The 20,294-nt window shown below is 35.5% G+C and overlaps 1 protein-coding gene across 3 annotated transcripts in view; it reads right to left on the reverse strand.

Moving 5' to 3' along the window:
- The window catches only part of Nab1 (NGFI-A binding protein 1), a 45,715-nt gene that overhangs the window by 14,666 nt on the left and 10,755 nt on the right, over positions 1-20,294 (reverse strand). For all 3 annotated transcript variants that reach the window (XM_042688262.1, XM_042688263.1, XM_042688261.1), the window contains exons 2-4: positions 18,063-18,897; positions 5,671-5,804; positions 3,886-3,937 (exon numbers count right to left, since the gene is read on the reverse strand). In XM_042688262.1, coding sequence (XP_042544196.1) covers positions 3,886-3,937; positions 5,671-5,804; positions 18,063-18,878 — 1,002 coding nt within the window. In that variant the 5' untranslated portion in view covers positions 18,879-18,897. The remainder of the gene's footprint in view (positions 1-3,885; positions 3,938-5,670; positions 5,805-18,062; positions 18,898-20,294) is intronic.

The raw sequence follows: 20,294 nt of genomic DNA on the forward strand, positions 1-20,294 counted from the left end.
AAGAATTCTAAATGCCTATAGCAGGAACTCATACATAATAGCAATAATAAAAAACTATCATTTTTATGTTTTCCTCACAGCTAGATTTATAATGTTGATGAAAAAGAAAAAGAACACATTTCAATTTAGCTAAAAGTGGACTCATATCAGCTGCTCATTCTGTCCTGGCAGATGTTTTCCAAGTTTGCCTTACTAACACACAGGATTCAAGAGGTACTTTTCCTAAAGCCCAGATCTTTTTCTCTGTGGCTCAAAGTCCCTATATTTTAATGTTTAACATATCCTATAAGGAGGAGTTGTATTTAAGGCCAACACATTATGTTTCCAATGTGTATACTGACATTAAAGAACTCATACAGTAACTATCTATCTGAAAGAACCCAACTATTTAATAAGTGTTTTCCAGAGGAATTAGAAAAATATTAAAATTCCACTCCCCCTAACTCTTCATATTCAAAAATACAGGACAATATTACATTTAACAACAAGATCCTATGAACTTGAACAATGTACTTCTTCTACTAAGATACCTAATGCAGGCAAGAAAACATTTCTCTCTTTTACATGTCAAATTATTTTGCTGTCACTTCTACCTTATCTACTGGGCATCTTATTTCTTTTTATTCATTGTAAAAATTGTCTTTTTAAGATGGAAAAATGTGACCAATTTGACATGTGTGCTTTACAAGTTGATGCAGCAGATTTAAAATATACAAAAGATGAAAGTGAAGACAAATGGTAGTCTCATGAATTTGGGTCTAAATAATGAATCTGTTTATGTTATTGTCTTTAAGAAGCTACAGACTACAAGAGAAATATTAAAAGCAAGAGTAAAAAAAATATTCATAGAGCTCTAAATTGTTGTATTTAAGAGGTCCTTTGTGTCAATCACAGCTCTAAAGAAACTGTTCTGCTGTTATCAGATCATATGTAATGTTTTGGTTACCTCTGTATCTTTGCTTACAGTAGTCTACCTTTACAATGCCACCTACCCACTATTCAGTATTCCTATCTTCTGAAATCCTACCATTCTTTTAAAACCCAACTCAAATGATTTATCTCCAGTATAATTCCCTACCCAAATCTTTTCTCATGTCAGATGGTCTTCCTCTCTCACCAGCAGGCACATAGAAGATAGACATAAATAAGGCACTAATACATTAGGTGATAAGTCTTAAGGGAGTAAAACTCCTTTGTAGCCAGTTTTAATCCACTCTACTTGGAATCAGCTTTCAAAACCAAATTAACATCTCTGGTATCTGAAGTCTGAATTAAAATTTACCATAACAGATCTAGATTAGGAATGATCAACTAATTTTTATTTTTATTTTTTTGCTTATACAGGGGTTTGAACTCGGGATCTTACTTTCCCGTCAGCGCTCTATCACTTTAGCCATGCTCCTAGTTCTTTTTTTTTTTGCAGGGGGGGGGGTTGGAGCGGGGGGGTGGGGGGGGGCTTGAACTCTGGGCCTGGGCACTGTCCCTCAGCTCTTCAGCTCAAGGCTAACACTACCACTTGAGTTACAGCGCCACTTCTGGTTTTCTGGTGGTTCACTGGGGTTTCATGGACGGGGCTGGGAAGGTGGCTCAGTGGTAGAGTGCTTGCCTTGCATGCATGAGGCCCTGGATTCAATTCCTTAGCACCACATAAGCAGAAAAAAGCCAGAAGTGGCGCTGTGGCTCAAGTGGTAGAATGCTCGACTTGAGCTGAAGAGCTGAGGGACAGCACCCAGGCCAAGAGTTCAGGCCCCACGACTGACAAAAAAAAAACAAAAACAAAAATAAATAAATAAATAAAAAGAGTTTCACGGACTTTCCTACCCGGGCTGGCTTTGAACAACGATCCTCAGATCTCAGTCTCCTGAGTAGCTAGGATTACAGGCATGAGCCACTGGCGCCTGGCTCCTAGTTTTTTTTAATGTTTGAGTTATTTTTCAAGTAGGATCTCAATTTTTGTTCTTGAGGCTAGTCTGAGACCACAATCCTTCTACCTAGGGCCTCTCACATAACTGGGATCATGTGCATACCACCTAGCCCAATTTGCTGGTTGACATGAGGATCTCAGTAACTTTTTGCCCAGACTAGTCTCAAACTATGATTTTCCCATTCTCTACCTTTTGGGTAGTTAGAATTACAGGCTTTTGTCACCACACCCAACCTACACTTTTTTTTTTTTTGTCAGGGGGCTTGAACTCTGGGCCTGAGCGTTGTCCCTCAGCTCTTCAGCTCAAGGCTAGTGCTCTACCTTTTGAGCCACAGTGCCACATCTGGTTTTCTGGTGGTTTATTGGAGATAAGACTTTTGTGCCCCCCGCTGGCTTTGAACCATGATCCTCAGATCTCAGCCTCCTGAGTAGCTAGGATACAGGCGTGAGCCACTGGTACCTGCCTCCAACCTACGATTTCTTAAAAATGTGTCCATTTGGAAACAAAATACTTTTCTTCTTTGAAAACTATTACATTAGGATAAAATCTTTATTAGTCAAAGCAGCTTACTCACAGCCATTCGTTATTTTTTCCAACAGATTTTATTAAATGAAAGACAGTGTTATAAACTCAGTATATAAAGATTCTGTTCTCCTTCACGTGCAAATTTATATTAAGTTAAACCCAAACATATACCGGTTCCAGAGCTAAGCAATATGAAAACAAACAAAACCACCAGAAAAACCATCCTAACTGGTTTTACAGAAAGCCCCTTCAGAAAGGAAGGCCAAGGAACGGTGACCTATAGCCACCTAAAGAAAACAACTCTTTTTCAGTGGGTTTACTCTGCTTGATTATTTTCCACATTCTTCCAGTGATGGTTTGACAGTTATTTACCAGTTTACTCTTGGGGAATTAAAAATGTAATGTTTTTCAAAAAGAAAAAGAAAACAGCTCTAGGTAAGGGAACAAATAAAACAAGTGGTAAATACTGAGGTACAAATGAGTTTGGCAGGTTCTAGAATAGAATGCTGCTCAGGGTTGCTACAACACATGAGGACATGTAGGAACAAACAAGAGAAGCTAGCTGGAATCAGATCATATAGGGTCTTTAGAAGTGGTTAATATTCTTACAAGATTATTGTGTATAAATAGATACTTAGTAAATATAATCTATTTTTAGAAATTTAGGGTAGTCAAGAATTCCTTGCTATAATTTGAAATTAAATAATAGCATGTCTAAAAGAGTACCAATACTCCTCCTCAACCCAAGAGAAACAGGAAAAAAGAAGGAGAATCTAATTTCAATTCCACTCTACTGTAGACTAGATCTTTCAAATAAATATTCAACCCACTAAGGAACAGTAGTTCTGAAACCACTTTATAATCCTAAGAGCACATTTTTCTTACTCAACTGTCACCTTATTACTTTCAAGTCTAAAATCAAGCCTAAAACAAGTTTTATTATGGGAAAGTTTCCAAAATTTGTAGCTACTAGATCATCATTTCCTGGAGGCCTAACAGTGGTAGAGCGTCTGCTTAGCCATCACAAGACCCTGGGTTCAAACCCCAGCACTGCCAAAAAATAAAATAAAGCTACCCAAACTGTCACATCCATCAGATAATACAAAGAAATTAAAAGTTCATTTTTCTGAAATGTATGATGACTAATGACACAAAATTATAAGAGGGACTGCTTAACCAGTAAAGTTTTAGATGGTAAGAACACTAATTTGCAAGCTAATATTTGGTAACTGGATATCAATATACTTCTTTTTAAAGAATTTTCTTGGTTACTAATTCAAATTACTATATATATTTCAGAGTAACAAAATTCTACAGTAAGATTCTACAATTCCTTTTGCACTAGTTTAAGGGAGCATTCTTTTTTGCCTGAATTTCATTTCTCTAAATAAAGATTTTTAAACAAACATTATTGAAATAATATATATAATCATACCTCCACTTTAATTCTCTTTGGGGATAATTCATCTCTCTCGCCACATTTTGATCTAGGGAAAAGTAATAAAGAAAAATTTGAAAAGGTAAAAATTTCATTCATAATTCATCTTGTCTATAACCTTCCCCCAAAATATGTCACCCTGAAACCTCAATATGAAGAACGTATACAATAAAAGACTTTTCATTATTTTCAAATGAACATTTAGGAACATACAGACACATTTTAAAAGAACACCAATGTAAGGACTCTCCTCAGAGAAAACACCCAATAAATATTACATGATTATTATTCAACAGAAAAAAAGAAATACCAAGGTCAATATCCCTTTATGGTTCAGCAGGAGCAATTTAAGATAAAAGGACAAAAAAAACTCCACTTAGAATATATGCTTAATAACATGAGATTAAAATACATTTTGTCTTTCAACCACTCACTATAGATGTAGTTACCCTAGATTAGAAGTCTTTCTACTGGGAACCTATCCCAGATGTACCAGTATACCTGTGAAATACTACCTGATCAGTCATAAGACATAAAATGCATTTTACTTATATTCTGACTTGTGGAATTATAACTTTTTGAGCTTGAACTCAGTGCCTGGGTGCTGTACCAAAGCTTTTATGCTTAAGGCTAGCACTCTACCACTTTGAGCCATAGCACTACTTCCAGATTTTTTGGTGGTTAGAGAAAGAGTGTCTCACAAGCTTTCCTTCCTGGGCTGGCTTCAAACCACGATTCTCAGATTTCAGCCTCTTGAGTAGCTTGGATTACAGGCCTGAGCCACCTGGTGGCCAGCTACATTATGCATATAAGAGTAGTGCCTCATGAAATTAGCAAAACATGTATATGATGTTATCTATTGTGGTATTGTTTCCAATAATGACAAATTATAAACAAGTATTTATCAATGCAGGACTGAACCAACTGATTTATAGTTCTTTTATGAATTTACCTAATATTGATTGTAAGCACTTGTAAAAGGAACCATTTTTTTTCCTCAGAGATCAGCATGTTCATGTGGTGAGTGCACAGATATGTCCATAATGGCTATCTAAATCTCATCATCATACTCAACACCGAAGTGTAAGGAAAAAAATGTCTAAACCATTACAAATAAAACACATTAATACTAAGAAACTATGCCTTTCAGACAGAGAACTGAACAATAAATAAGCATCACTTTGTTGGCTAGGAATAAGTTCTGGTGTGAAACATTATACAGTAGGGTAACTTGGGATAATAATTGTATTCTGTATCTTGTAAAAACCTAGATATTCTGAAGATTTTTACCATAAAGAAATGATAAAATGTTTAGAGATATGTTTTACTTGATTTAAAATTACAGAATGTGTATGTACTGAAATGATTACTTGGTACCTTGTTAAAAGTTATAATTTTTGTTATATGTCAGTTAAAAATTAATTTATTAAAAATTATTTTTATCAATGTTCTGAAAGGTCACTACATTGATTTTTATAGAACTATAATCATACTTCTGCCTTTAAAAAATGATATATCAATGGATAGTTTTTCAAGCTGTACTTAAACTAAACAATGCAAAGATATCACCAATTAGAACCACAGGCGGTGGTATATACCTGTAATCCCATCTACTTAGTAGACAGAGACAGCACAAGTAAAGTTAAATCAACCTTAACTTACAAAGAAAATACAAAGGAAAGGACCGGAGATGTGACTTAAGTAGTAGTGGTCTTGCTTAGTAAGTGTGAGGCCCTGGTTTGAATCATCAGTACAAGGAAGAGAAAATTGTCAATAACTTACTTGGTGGTTCTGTAAGTGTATTTATAGGTGACTTCTCGAGAAATCTGCCTAGCCAGGGCAAAAAGTTCATCTCTTCTTGTCAACAGGGCATTATCTTTCACACAGAGTTGAGCAGCCGCTTCATTAACAGTGAGCTGAATATCCAAAGTGCCAAAATAGAATTTTAAAAATTAGATTATTTCATCCATATATAAACTGACTCACTTAAGAATATAAAATCAAGAATAAAATTAAGCATATAATAAAATAATAATTTGTCAGAATCAGGGTGACACTCTTAATGTCAAAGTTTAAAAGAAAAATGATACCATCTTATGTCCATTCAAAATTATTATTACTATCTTGGCTTTATTCATATGCTTTTTTATTGTTGTTAGGAAAGAGGGCTTGTAGGCAGTAAGAAAAGAAATTCATTTTTTTAAAATATTTTTTTCCCTAACTAAAGGTAGAGAGTCTGATAGGATTGTTTTTAGGTATAAAGTATATTCACATGAAATATGAATACTGAGCTGGGGATGTAGCTCAGTGGTAGAATTCTGGGTTTGACCCCTTGCAACACACAAACACACACACACACACACACACACACACAATACAGAGTTGCTAGTTAACCAACTTTAGCCTTCTATTGAAATTTTAAAGTGGTAAATATTATTTTAAACTTAAAATCTGTAGGATTGTTTTTAGTTATAAAGTATATTCATATGAAATATGAATACTGAGCTGAGGATGTAGCTCAGTGGTAGAATGCTGGGTTTGACCCCTTGCAACACACACACACACACACACACACACACACACACACACCCTTGCAACACACACACACACACACACACACACACACACACACACACACACACACACACACACACACACACACACACACACACACACACACACACACACACCCCAATATAGAGTTGCTAGTTAACCAACTTTAACTTTCTATTAAATTTTTAAAATGGTAAATCTTAAACTCAAAATCTGTTTAACCAAAACATATTTTCCTCATAATATTTTCAAAATAAATGGATACAGAATTACTAAGATGTATATCAATCACCTTTTTTTTTCTTTTTTGGTGGGTCATGGGGCTTGAACTCAGGGCCTGGGTGCTGTCCCTGAGCTCTTTTACTCAAGGCTAATACTCCACTATTTTGAGCCACAGCACCACTTCCAGTTTTCTGGTGGTCAATTGGAGATAAGAGTCTCCTCAGATCTCAGCCTCCTGAGTAGCTAGGATTATAGGCATGAACCACCAGTGATAGACTATCAATCACATTTTTAAAAAGCAAGAAATATACTCGATCAAAACGTACTCAATGGCAAAAAAAAATGGGGCATGGGGGCATGGTAGTAGACAAACCTGACAGGGACCTGTTTTTATATATATATATACATTTTTATTGTAAAAATACTGTACAGAGGGGTTACAGGTACATGAGCAAGGTAATGAGTACATTTCCTATCATTACTTGTGTGACTTTGGACAAACAAAAACTCAGAGCTGTGGTCTTCTCAGAATGCAAGGGATGATGGTGCTACCTAAAAGGACTCTAAAAAGAAGTAAAGGAGGACATGGACTTGGCACAAAGTTGTTTCTAGTGTTAGCTATTTTCATTCAAAAAATCAGCTATTCACCATTTTTTCCTACTCAGGCATCTCACCTTTACTGATAATTTTTCTCATTAAAAATTTTTGAACACAGAGACAGATGAATAAATCCATAATGAAATCCTCCCATGAAGAATGACTATCAATATTTTAATCATCATTAAAATATTAAATCTGTGTGTCAATGATTCACTCCTATAATCCTAGTTACTGAGGAAGCTGAGATCTGAGGATCCAGGTTGAAAGCCAGTCCCAGAAAAGAAACTGTGAAACTTATATATCTAATTAACCACCAAAAAGCCAGACATAGGACTGTAGCTCAAGGGATCGAGTGCTAGCCTTGAGTAAAAAACATAAAAGAAAGCACATAGGCCTTGAGCTTAAGCCTCAGGACAATAATAAATAAATTATTATAATTCCCTATACATATAAGTATGTGTATACATACAGACTTGTAATCATTCTTTCACTTACGTATGATGTATTTTCACCATGTAATATTAAGATACAAACTTGGTTTATATCAGCAATGTTTTAGACACGATGCTCAACAAATATGTTGACTTATTTGATGAAATATTTAGAAATTCCTTTTTGTCATTTTTACTATACACATAATATTCTATTATAGGAAAGAGCAATATCATTTTAAAGCAACCACACTCAATACATTACAAATTTTCCATGTACTACATACACAGATGCAAAGAATTGTTAAATGTACATTTTTTTTTTCCAGTTGTGGGGCTTGAACTCTGGGCCTGAGTGCTGTCCCTGAATGCTTCAACTCAAGGTGAGTGCACTTTACTACTACTTGAGCCACAGCGCCACTTCCAGTTTTCTGGTGGTTTATTGGAGATAAGGAGTCTCACAGACCTTCCTGCCCTGGCTGGCTTTGAACCACAATCCTTAGATCTCAGCCTCCTGAGTAGCTAGAATTACAGGCATGAGCCACTTGTGCCTGGCCCTAAATGTACAGTTTTACACAAGTATCTAGATACTTCTTTGACATAAATTCAAACAAATCAACTCCTTAAGCTATAGAATATACTAAATTTTAAGAAGTTCATGTCCAATCAAATTGAATTCATAAGGCTATCAACAATTATATGAAAAGACCACATCCTGGAATCTTGACCAATTAGTTTTAAAGGTTTTACTAATTCATGTATTTTAAATATATTTTGATATAATTAACTATTTGACTACAAAGTAAACTTTTTCTCTATGCTTTTGGCTTATTTTAAAATCTGCTTCCTCTGGCGTTTCCCAGATTCTTCTACTATAGTTTTGTTTTCTTATGGACTTTATTTTGATTTGAACTCAGGGTCCCACTCTTACTATTTGAGACATGCCCAGAGTGCATTTGGCTTTGGTTAATTTTTAGAAACAGCGTTGTACTTTCTTTTCTTTAATCTGGGTCAGATCTGTACTGGGGTCCTACTTACATCTTTGGAGTACCTGAGACAACAGATATGCACTACCACTCTGAGATTGTTTTTTGAGATGGTAGTCTTGCTTTTTGCCAGACTGATCTCAGCCCATGATCATCCCAATCTCTGATGCCCTAGTAGCTGAGATTACAGATATGGACCACTACACCTAGCTCCTCTAAGAGTTATTTATATACCAAGAGCCTTTTAGTTTTTGCCTTGGGTGCTAGGCATAGGAACACTTTTCTTATCCTAATAACACATATGTATTGTCCCAAATTTGAGCCTGAAGTCAGTTTAATTTTACATCAACATATTTACTCCATCTAGAATGTGTTATGGCATATGTTATGATATCCAGCTTCCTCCCCATATTTCCAACTGCAATTTATACTAGTTGTTCAGTTACAATTAATTTGCCTATCCTATTTTAAACTCATAACTTTATATAAAAGTGTAATTGAAGGAATAATTTGTTTTCAGCCTTCTATCCTCTTCCAAAAGAATAATCAAAGACAATCTTTTCCTAAGTACTTTTTAAAGGTTCAATTTATTGTAGACAAAAGTGAAATATACTTTAAAGAATGATATCCTAAGTTAACTGCAATTTCAGCATGGCAGTAGCTGACCCTTCTCAAATTGCTTTTTTAATGTATCTATTTCCTTTTTTCTGTACTTACAATTCTAAATTTCTATGGAAAAACTTCTGATTGCCAGGAAGATACGTGAATTAACAATACCAACTTGCATATAGCCACAGAAAATAATGCCATCATAAACGGGAAACAATTTTCTAATAGGACTTCTATTTTCTCATCAGAAACTAAGAAAATTAAGCACAACACATTTTAAAATGTAGACTGTACGTAAGGAGCCTTGCACCTGAAAGTTCAAGCTGGAAAAATAATTTTAGTTCACTACGAAGTTGTAATAAGAAGTGGGTTCATGCTGGTAAAGATGGCTTGAGCCACTTTAACTACCTGGGTTATAAAGATTGGAGGATGGTAATTTGAGACTAACTCAGGCAAAATAAAGTTTAAGAGATTCCATCTCCAGCAATGGCTGGGCCAGATGGCACATATCTGTCATTCCAGTGATGTGCAGAAGTACAAATAGGAGGATTTTAGTCCAAGCAGGACCCAGCATAATGAAAGAGATCAGATTTCAAAAATAACATCCCCCAAAAGGCAAAGTGGCTTAAATGTTACCGCATCTGGTTAGCAAGAATGAGACCTGAATTCAAACCCCAGTACCACTAAGATGATAAGTAAACAAAAGCCAATTCATGAAGTCTTTTCCTAAAAAACACGTGTCTATCAGTGTTATCTAGATTTCATGTTCCCTAATTGATAAAAAAAAAATTTATATGACATTGGCCCACTGATGACCCTATTATATAGTTAAAAAGAAAAAGATGAAGAAAGAAAACCCCTCCAAACAGTAATTACTAGCTCTAACACTATATCAACTTTTTCTAAAATGCCAGTGTTCTAATTTCAGTAAAATATAAAGTACTAAGGTCGGGTGGTTGGTGGCTCATGCCTGTAATCCTAGCTACTCAGGAGGCTGAGATCTGAGGATGTAGTTCAAAGCCAGCCCAGGAAGGAAAGTCCCGAGACTCTTATCTCCAATAAACCACTCAGAAAACCAGAAGTGGTGCTGTGGCTCAAGTGGTAGAGCGCTATCCTTAAGCTAAAGAGCTGAGGGTAGCACCCAGGCCCAGAGTTCAATGTCTACAACTGACAAAAATTTAAATTAATTAATTAATTAAATAAAAATAAAGTAGTAAGATATTCTCCCTTACTGGCTTCCTTGTTTCCTCCACTTATTTTCATAGATCAAAATTCCATTCCATATCTTCAAATAAAAATTTCTTAAAATAGCTATAATTTATGATTGGCATTAAGAAGTGAATTCAGTTATCTTTATCTTCAGAAACAATAGTTAAATGATTCCATAAAAATTTTTCTTTATAGTTAACTATCAAATTATTGTAATTTTCAATTAAATATTGTTGGTATAAAAACACTCTGAGTATTATGAATGAAAAGCTCAAAAGGGACAATCAAGATACTCTACCACTCAGGAGAGCTAAGTACCATGACTCCTTACCTCACCTCCCTCTCAACAAAAGTTAAATAAAATGGTGGGGAAAATATTACCTTAAAACTGTCAATAGGCTGGAGAGTAAGAATAATGTAGGCCAAAATGAATGACAATAGTATGTGAAAAGTGTAAGAACTGAATGAACTTGAGCTTTAATCTTCAGTTTCATGAGGCCAGGAAATACAAGAAGGAATCAAGGCAAAGCTCAAGCCACTGCATCCCAAAAAGTGAGAAATTTTAAAGCTCTTATCCATAAACCTGAGACCTCAAAGTACTATAAGCTCAAATAAAGTTTAATTTTAAAAAAATCACCTGTAGTCCCAGAGAAATGAAAGAATTACCTGTCTTGAACATGGGTGTTAACTGGAAGAGAAAATAATATACTCTTGAAATGGGATAACACTCAATCCACTTTCACATAGATCCTCAGCTCTAATTCATGCTAAATGGGCTGAAAATTTCTTTTCACAAGATCCAGAATTTTAGTGCCCTAGTTGCAAAATCAAATCACTTCCACAGAAATTCAAATCTTCTTGGGCCTACCATTCCCATAGAGTTCTAAGAAATATGAATTCAAAGACAAGTTATAAAAGTCAAACAACATCAGAAGTGAAAACAGAAGAAAAAAAGGGAGCAGAATTAAATTTTCAAAGGATTTCATTTGAAGAAATAAAAGGAGTTAAAATATAACTAAAAACATGGACAATTAAATATGAATTTGTAAGAAAAAGAGAAATAAATCAGAGTAAAAATAAACAGAAGATTTAAGAAGCAGAAAATAAATAATAAAATAATTATTAACTCTTAAAGAACTTGAAAAGTCAATGAAGGCTTTTAGGAAAATCATGGGAAATTAGTTTACCTCTAATACATACTAATTAAGAATGAGGACAAAAAAATATTTTCTAGTGAGGTAGCAAAGGCCAAAGTTTTCCACCTTCAGTAAGCAAATTCTAAATCATGTACTTCACACAGAAGAAAACTAATCCCATATATTAAATCTGAGATATAAAGTGTGTTTGTGTCTGTATATATATATAATGGGGAAGCAGTAAAATGAAATTAAATAGAGATTAATGTTTATAATAAATGATTATAATAAATGTAAATAGATCAAATGTTCCAAGTAAATGATGATGTCAGACTAGACTATAAAATTCAACCATTAGTGTTTAGAAGGGACATACAAAAAACATGAATGTAGAAATGATTGTAAGATGATAAAAAGATGTAGCAAGTAATTAACAAAAAGAGACCTCATGCATTTATATTACTATCCAACAGAATATAGATTTTTTAAAGCAAAATGTATTGAAAGTTAACAAGATCCTGGCATAAAACAGAGAAATGGACAACTCCACGATCAGGAGATTTTTCACACAAAACACTTATTTACTAATATTGCAAGCAAACTCAAAAAAACAAAAATAGTAAGAATGTAGATTTCAACAAGTTAGCTGTCTTATTACTACAGACTTCACTAACAACTGCCAAAGATACTGTTTCCATATACATAAAAAAATAATGACCATATATATACTGGACAAGCACTCATTTTCTTAACAATGTTTCAGTTCAAAATCATTAGAAAAGTAATGAGGGGCAAAAGGAATCATTCATATTTAGAAATAAAGGAACACTTCCATTTCCAAGTAATTCATGGGTCAGAGAATCATATATAAAAATGCAAGTAATTAAGATTAAAGAATTAAAATAGCCTCATATCAAAACTTGGGGAATAACATTAATACATACTAAAAATTTATGGCTAGAATTGCTTAAACTAGAAATATAAGGATGATGAAACATTAAAAACAAAATATTCAACCAAAGTTAAAAAGAACTGTATATTAATAAATGATAAAAATAGTACATACACATACCCACAATATTAAATAAGCTAAAATCAAACAGATTGGGGTTGGCAAGTTCTTTCTATAAAAAGCCAGACTAAGCCAGTGGTTAGTCTGTAAATCTAGCTGCAGGTAGAAACTTGAAGGATCTCAGTTCAAAGCCAGCCTGGCCAAAAAACCTGTGGGACTTTATTGCTAATGAACAAGCAAAATGCCAGACTGGAGGACTGACTCAGAGATAAGAAAGCCAAGCTAGAGCTAGAGAGCCTGTAATCTTAATTACTCAGGAAGCTGAGATCTGAGGATTGAGGTTCGAACCCAGCATAGGCAGGAAAGTCTGCCTAAGCTCAAGTGATAAAAGTTCCAGTCTTGAGCAAAACAATCTAAAGGACAACATTCAGGTACTGAGTTCAAGCCCCAGTATCCTCACCCTCTATCCCACTACACACCAGAGACAACATTTAAGCACTGAGTTCAAGCTCCAGTAACACACACAGACACATGCAGACACACACACAGAAACACACCCCACACCTCAGAGACTTTAAAATATTTTAGGATTCACAGGCCAGTTTATTCCATAACTACTTAACTCTGCCACTGTAGCTTAAAGGCAATCTCGACAGTACCAAAATAGGCATAGCCTATGTTGTGATAAAAGTTTATTTACAAAAAAAGGAGGTGGGCTAGGTTGCTCTCATGATTATCCTTTTGAGTATCTCTGATAAGTAAATAAAAATGGGCAAACCTTATCAAGGCTGGCAGAGGGAGAGGAGAGATAAATGTTCAAACAGTAATAGTTCTCAAAAACAATGTCATTCCAATACATTTTTTTTTCCGCTTGTGAGGCTTGAACTCTGGGCCTACACGCTGTCCCTCAGCTCTTCAGCTCAAGGCAAGTGCTCTTACCACTTGAACCACACAGCTCCACTTCCTGGTGGTTTTATTGGAGGTAAGAGTCTCATGGACTTTCCTGCCTGGGCTGGCTTTGAATGGCGATCCTCAGATCTCATCCTCCTGAGTAGCTAGTATTACAAGCATGAGCTATGGGCGTATGGGCGCCCAGCGCCAATTTATTTTTTTTAAAGGAAAGTTACCAAGTGATTCATAAAAGAAATAGACTGCCTTAAAAGTCTATCATTTTTTAAAAATCAACCAAAGGAAATGTCCAGCATTTTTTTCTTCAAGTATTAGAGGCTGAGAGCTATCCACCCAAATCTGAGAGTTCAGAATAAAAAGTATAACTTGCTAACAATGTGCTCAGGTTTGTGGGCTCCCAGATTCTACATTCTTCTTCTCTCAAATTGCTAGATTTTCCCAAAATACTTCAGTTTTGACTTCTCAAGGCTATAGTGGCAACTGATCTAAGCTTGGCAACACTAAGTATTCTATGGGCCTGGGTCCTTACCTTGCTAACCTGTCTGCAGCTTAGTTGCTGCATTTTAAGTTTTTCATTCTCTATGACCTTGCTATTCTCAACTTAAAAAAAAAAAAAATCTCTTGTTATTCATTAAGACCTGAGGCGCACTGCTTACCTAGTTTACCAACAACTATCTGCTTATGTACTTTTGGATAGATGACATATTCTGTCTGCTGGAAATTCTAATTCTTCATTGGGGTTTGTCCCTTAGCATCTGCCCCATCCCATCAACTTACAGTTCTAAGCCTATCATCCCCAACACACTCTTCAAGGTATAACAGCTATAAACTCTTCACCATCTAACTCCTATAAACAAAACTACACGGAGTCAGTCTAAAAGTATAACTGATTCTGCAGCTTTACAAATAAAACTGATGATTCATTCCCTAATTTTTTACTGTGAAGTATAAAATACATTATAAAAACTTAAAGTGTTTACAGGAAGAAAATTTTATGTATTTGTAAGAGTTAAAAAAAATTCAGGTATACAAAGTTTCCTGATTTTTATCTACTAATGACCTACTTATAAAGGTTTGTCTTTAAAGATGAAAAACACTATCCATATCTTCTATATCTTCTATGAAGAAAATTCTCAGAATAGTTAGATTAAGCTGACAGTGAATTAAGACATAGTTTCTTATTTGGAAGCTGTTGATTAAACTAATAGTATTCTTTAATCTTAGAATTTTTTTTTAAATGAAGTCTTTCTCTGATTTAAATAGTTAAATGAAAAACATGCAATATTCTCATAATACTTAAAAGACACATTTAGGGGCAAGAATGTGGCTTAGTAGTAGAGCTTGTCTAGTATCAGGAGCCCTGGGTTCCATTCCTCAGTATCACATAAACAGAAAAAGCTGGAAGTGACATTCTGGCTCAAGTGGTACAGTGCTAGCCTACAAAAGAAACTCAGAGGCAGTGCCCAGGCCCTGATTTCAAGCTCCAGGACTGGCAATAAATAAATAAATAAATAAAGATACATTTAAATAGTACCTTCTTTTAATTCCCTCAGTATTTCAATATTTTCTCCATGGTCTTAGGTACCAGTTTGAAGCAAACTTCTTGAGTCATAAACTTCTAGTGGAAGCTGTATTAGTGGACTAGATTCACAGACTTGAGTTATAAGTGACAAGTGGTCTACGTTAAATTTCAGAAACACAAGCCACATTTTTCATCATCCCATCCCCACACCTCAGCTTACTGGTATTCATTTTGAGAATACCTTTATTTGGGAAAGCCTAGAATGATCTCATTACTTAAATACTATCTGTATCTATTTACCTACAGAAGCAAAGAACCCCTTAGCAAAAGCAAAAAATAATTCTTTTTGAATTTTAAAAGATAGTCTAGGAATTTTTTAATAGTTAAGTTGATTAGGTTTATTGAATCTTTAGAAATACACTTCAATAGAAAACATCATTGAGATTCTACCTCACCCCAGTTAGAATGGCTATAATGAAGAAATCTAGTAATAACAGATGCTGGAGGGGAGGGATATGGCCAGAAGGGAGCCTTACTGCATTATTGGTGGGAGTGGAAACTTGTTCAACCACTTTGGAAAGCAGTATAGAGGTTCCTCAAAAGACTCCACATAGAGCTCCCCTATGGCCCAGCAATCCCACTTTTGGGCATTTACCCAAATGTTCACAAACAAGACCATACTAAAGCTACCAGCACAACTATGTTTATTGCAGCATTATTTACCATAGCTAAGATATGGAACCAACCCAGTTGCCCCTCAGTAGATGAATGGATCAAGAAAATGTGGTATCTATACACAATGGAATTCTATGCCTCCATCAGAAAGAATGGCATTGCCCCATTTGTTAGGAAATGGAAAGACTTGGAAAAAATTATATTAAGTGTAAGCCAGGCCCAAAGAAACATAGGTCCCATGGTTTCCCTTATTTTCAATAACTAGTATATGTCTGAGACAAGCAGAAAAGGTCAGAACTATGTACATATATGACCATATAAGATGTTAAATGAAATGAACCCCAAGATATGGACACAAGTGGTTTTCTCTTTCTTGCTATTGTTTTTAACATATTTAAAATGTACTATGTGATTTTTTTTTTTGTTGTTTCTCTTGCATGTTCTTCCCCCATGGGATAACCCCAATTGTCACTGTATTTGATTCTGGTTCCTTGCATCTTGTATATACATTTTTCTAATTTGGGGAAGGGAAGGGAAATAACAAAATGCTGAAATAAGGATACAGGCTGACCCATTGTAACAATGAGATGTACAAGACACTATGCTGAAAATGAACTTTATGGGCTGGGAAGGTGGTTCAGTGGTAGTGCGCTTGCCTTGTATGCCTGAGGCCCTGGGTTCGATTCCTCAGCACCACATAAGCAAAATGAAAATAGCCAGAAGTGGCGCTGTGGCTCAAGTGGTAGAGCACTAGCCTTGAGCTGAAGAGCTAAGGGACAGTGCCCAGGCCCAGAGTTCAGGCCCCACGACTGGACTCCTCCCCCCCCCCAAAAAAAGATGAAAATGAACTTTACAACTTGTGGCGGGGGGGGGGGGGGGGGGGGGCAGGTTTGAGAAGTGAGGAGGTAAGGGATGACAGGGGAAAAACAAAGGAGGTAACAATGCTTGATACGAAATGTACTCATTACCTTACTCATGTAACTGTAACTCCTTTGTACAGTATTTGTACAACAAAAAAAACATAAAAAGACAAATATACTAGACAAATACACTTTGATAGAAATACAGGCCTTTTGAATCAACTTTTATGTTTTATCTGTATGTTGGACAAACTAACTAAAAACTCAATTACAGTATGATACTAAAATCACCAATACATTTTGCCTTTTGCTTTCTCTTAATAACAGTCACATTGTAGCATTTTTCCAAGGCTCCTCCATTGGCTAACCTGCATTATAATGCTAACCATGCATTCCAGATCTACTCAGAGGTTCTTGGAGTTATTATGTAGCAATAATGATACATAATTGCAAGTAACAGAAAATAGATCAAGTCAGAATTACAATGATGACTGAAGTTATTCTTGCTGGTCAGTTCTCTGATCTTAACCTAAAGTATTCATATCTAAAACCATTTATTGTAAAGAACAGATCGCAAAATTGCTGAAACCAATAATAATATATAAAATCAGATAGTGATAGTCATTAAAAAATGAGGTTTTTCATGTTAAGAGTAGAAATCCAGAAGAAAAGTTCTGATGTTAAACTACTGCTCTCAACTTCAACATTTTTTCTGAAAATTTATTCCCTTTTTCTAAAGCATATATGGACATAAAAAAACTATCAAATGATCTTGTTTTACTTCTGAAAATATATTTTCTAAGTACCTACTGGGTACATTAGACTCAGGATAAAAGGTAACTAAGACCTCAAAGAAATTCAAAGTACACTGCAAGGGACAGATTAGGATAAAAGTAAGTACAATAAAGTGTGCCAAAGTTACTGTGATGCAAGTTTATAAGGGAATAAAAATTCCAATGACTTAGAAGGAAAGAGAACAGAAAACAATCCTATGCTCGAGCTGAATTTTAAAGATGGGACAGCCACAAACAAAGTAAATACAAAAGTTTATACATTCATATACAAGGTATGCATACAACACATATAATATATATATATATATAAACATATAATACACATATATACATAAACGAACTTAAGCAGGATGTTTCTGGATAGTGTTAAACTTCCTCACAAGTGCAGAGTTTATGCTATCACTGCTTAACTTCTGACATTTTTTCTAAATCACCTTACCCTGCCTGTAGTTTCAAAGCTCAAACTCATTTGAGTCCAATACAAAATAACCCTAACACAATAAGCAGACTCTTTCCACAAGAGTTGTAAGTACACTTAAATGTTTTAAAACGGTTTACAGGAAGCCTATCTCCATTCCTACAAATTGCTATCAAAGTCAACTTTACGAAGTAGCAACATACCATATAAATAAAGAAAAAATTCTGTTTCTTCTTACCTCATGAAGTGTGAGGTGTTTTCCATCCTTTCTCTTTGAGTCAAATCTGCCATATATTGCACTGTATTTTCGAATTTCTTCCTCTTTGTGTGGATCATCATCACTCATTTCAAAGATGTGACCGATCATTTTGGCCAGCTTCTTGTTGGTTTTTAGCAGCTCTCTGACTTCGCTCAAGTCACTTTTCGGCAGTGTGGGTGCCAATCTCTCTACACACTCAGCCACAGACAGTGCAGCGGCAGCATCTAGTGCCTCACTGCTTTCCTTTGGGGAAGCTGGGGAGCCAAGGTCTGCTGGGGAAAGACTATGTTCACTCTCAGTAGCATGGTGTCCTTGCCAGAGTCTGGAATCACCAACACTCTGCAGTGCTAGGCTCCCTACATCTGATTTCCCCTGTCCCAGACTCTGCACACAGGTGGTGGCAGCACATTTGGGGATTTTTAAATGAGGTTCCCGGGCATTGCTATTCCTTTCATAACTACTGCAGGATATTCCCAGCCATGTGGGTGATCCCTCAGGTAATTTATAGATGGGTATGCTACTGACAGGAAGGGAAGTCAGTGGCTGATTGAAAAGACCAGGATTTGTAACCCAGTCTCTCAACGCCTTCTGTAGCCTTCTAACATGAAGGGGCTTGCTAGCCATGCCCACAAGTGCCATGATTTCTAAAAATTCCTCTTCTCCAGCTTCACAGAGTTGCTGAACATCATCACCACCTTGTTGGATAAAGGCATCAAAATAAGAAAGCAGATTGGCTTTTTGAAGTATCCTATACAGCTGCAACTCCCCCAGGGTCCTGGGTAAGGCTGAGGCCATTACTGTGGATGGCTTTAACCTACAAAAAGAACAGAAGAAAAACCCATCACACTTGCTTCAAACTTCTTAAGCTAAATACGTTAGACACCATAGGGTTAGGAATACAGCAAAGGAAGAACAAAAACAAGTGGTTGTTAAGAAAATATTCTTCCTGGGCTGGGAAGGTGGCTCAGTGGTAGAGCACTTGCCTTGCATGCATGAAGCCCTGGGTTCGATTCCCCAGCAGCACATAAGCAAAAAGAAAAAAGCTAGAAGAGGTGCTGTGGCTGAAGTGGTAGAGCGCTAGCCTTGAGCTGAAGAGCTGAGGGACAGCGCCCAGGCCCAGAGTTCAGGCCCCAGGACCGGACCCAAAAAAATAAAAATAAAAATAAAAAATAAATTAAAAAAAGGAAAATATTCTTCCTATATACATATTTTATGTCATTTTGAACTTCTAACAATTTTAAAAGTCAATAACTAAACTGACTTATTTTACCTATATGAGAAAAGCTAGTAAGATTAAAACTAAGCAGATTGAAGACAGAACCAAGGCCCATAGGGATCTATATTCCATAGTTTCAGCTATATACTTTTCTGTTTCTCTAGTATTAGACATAGTGGTGGAGTGAACATAATCAAATTAGCAGGAAATGAAAAGTGTGTTATCATTCACTGCTTATTTAGTTCCATATGATATAACACTTTATATCACACATACTATGCTTAATCCTTATAATAGCCAACTATGTAAAAAAACTAGACTTAGTATCATGTATATATCATACAAAGAAAAATTGGCAAGATTAATAAGTAAAAATAGATTTTTGTATGAACTGAAGAAAATGGGTGACGTATTTGAGAATTTTAAAAATGATGCAGCAACCTCAGGAGTTGTGATCACTCAGGTGTCAGTGATAAGAAGAAGAGACTATAGTTACTATTTTCTAACACTTTCTATGATTTGGGGAAGAGAAGAGTTTTATATGATTGTGGGATTGCATAGCTAAGAATCTGGGACTATGACAGATATAATATAGAAAAATTAAAAATACTAGGATTTCCTTTAAAAGGAATGTCACCCAAACACAGCAAACAAAATGCTTACACAGAACTACCCTACATGTGAAATAGCAGACTGAGATCTATCTATCAGAGATAGATCAGGTTATCTATCAGAGACAAAGATACAGAATGAAATCTGAAGTGTGGACAAGCCCTCTATGGCAGCAGCAGAGGGAACAAGGCAAAGTCACAGAAGAAATACACTTATACAGTCTAAGCAAGATAGAAAATCTTGTTTTAAAAGAGACCAAACAAGATCCAGTAAAGTACTTGACCTCTTAGCAGCCTTTAAAAATTGTTTGTAGTTGCCTAGAGATTTCCCACAGAAAAAGAACAGTTGGCCAAATACTTCCATTTAAGAAAAACAAACTTGTC

Source organism: Dipodomys spectabilis, unplaced genomic scaffold (assembly GCF_019054845.1).
Source record: "Dipodomys spectabilis isolate Male_0828 unplaced genomic scaffold, ASM1905484v1 ptg000115l, whole genome shotgun sequence".
Taxonomy (NCBI): Eukaryota; Metazoa; Chordata; class Mammalia; order Rodentia; family Heteromyidae; genus Dipodomys; species Dipodomys spectabilis.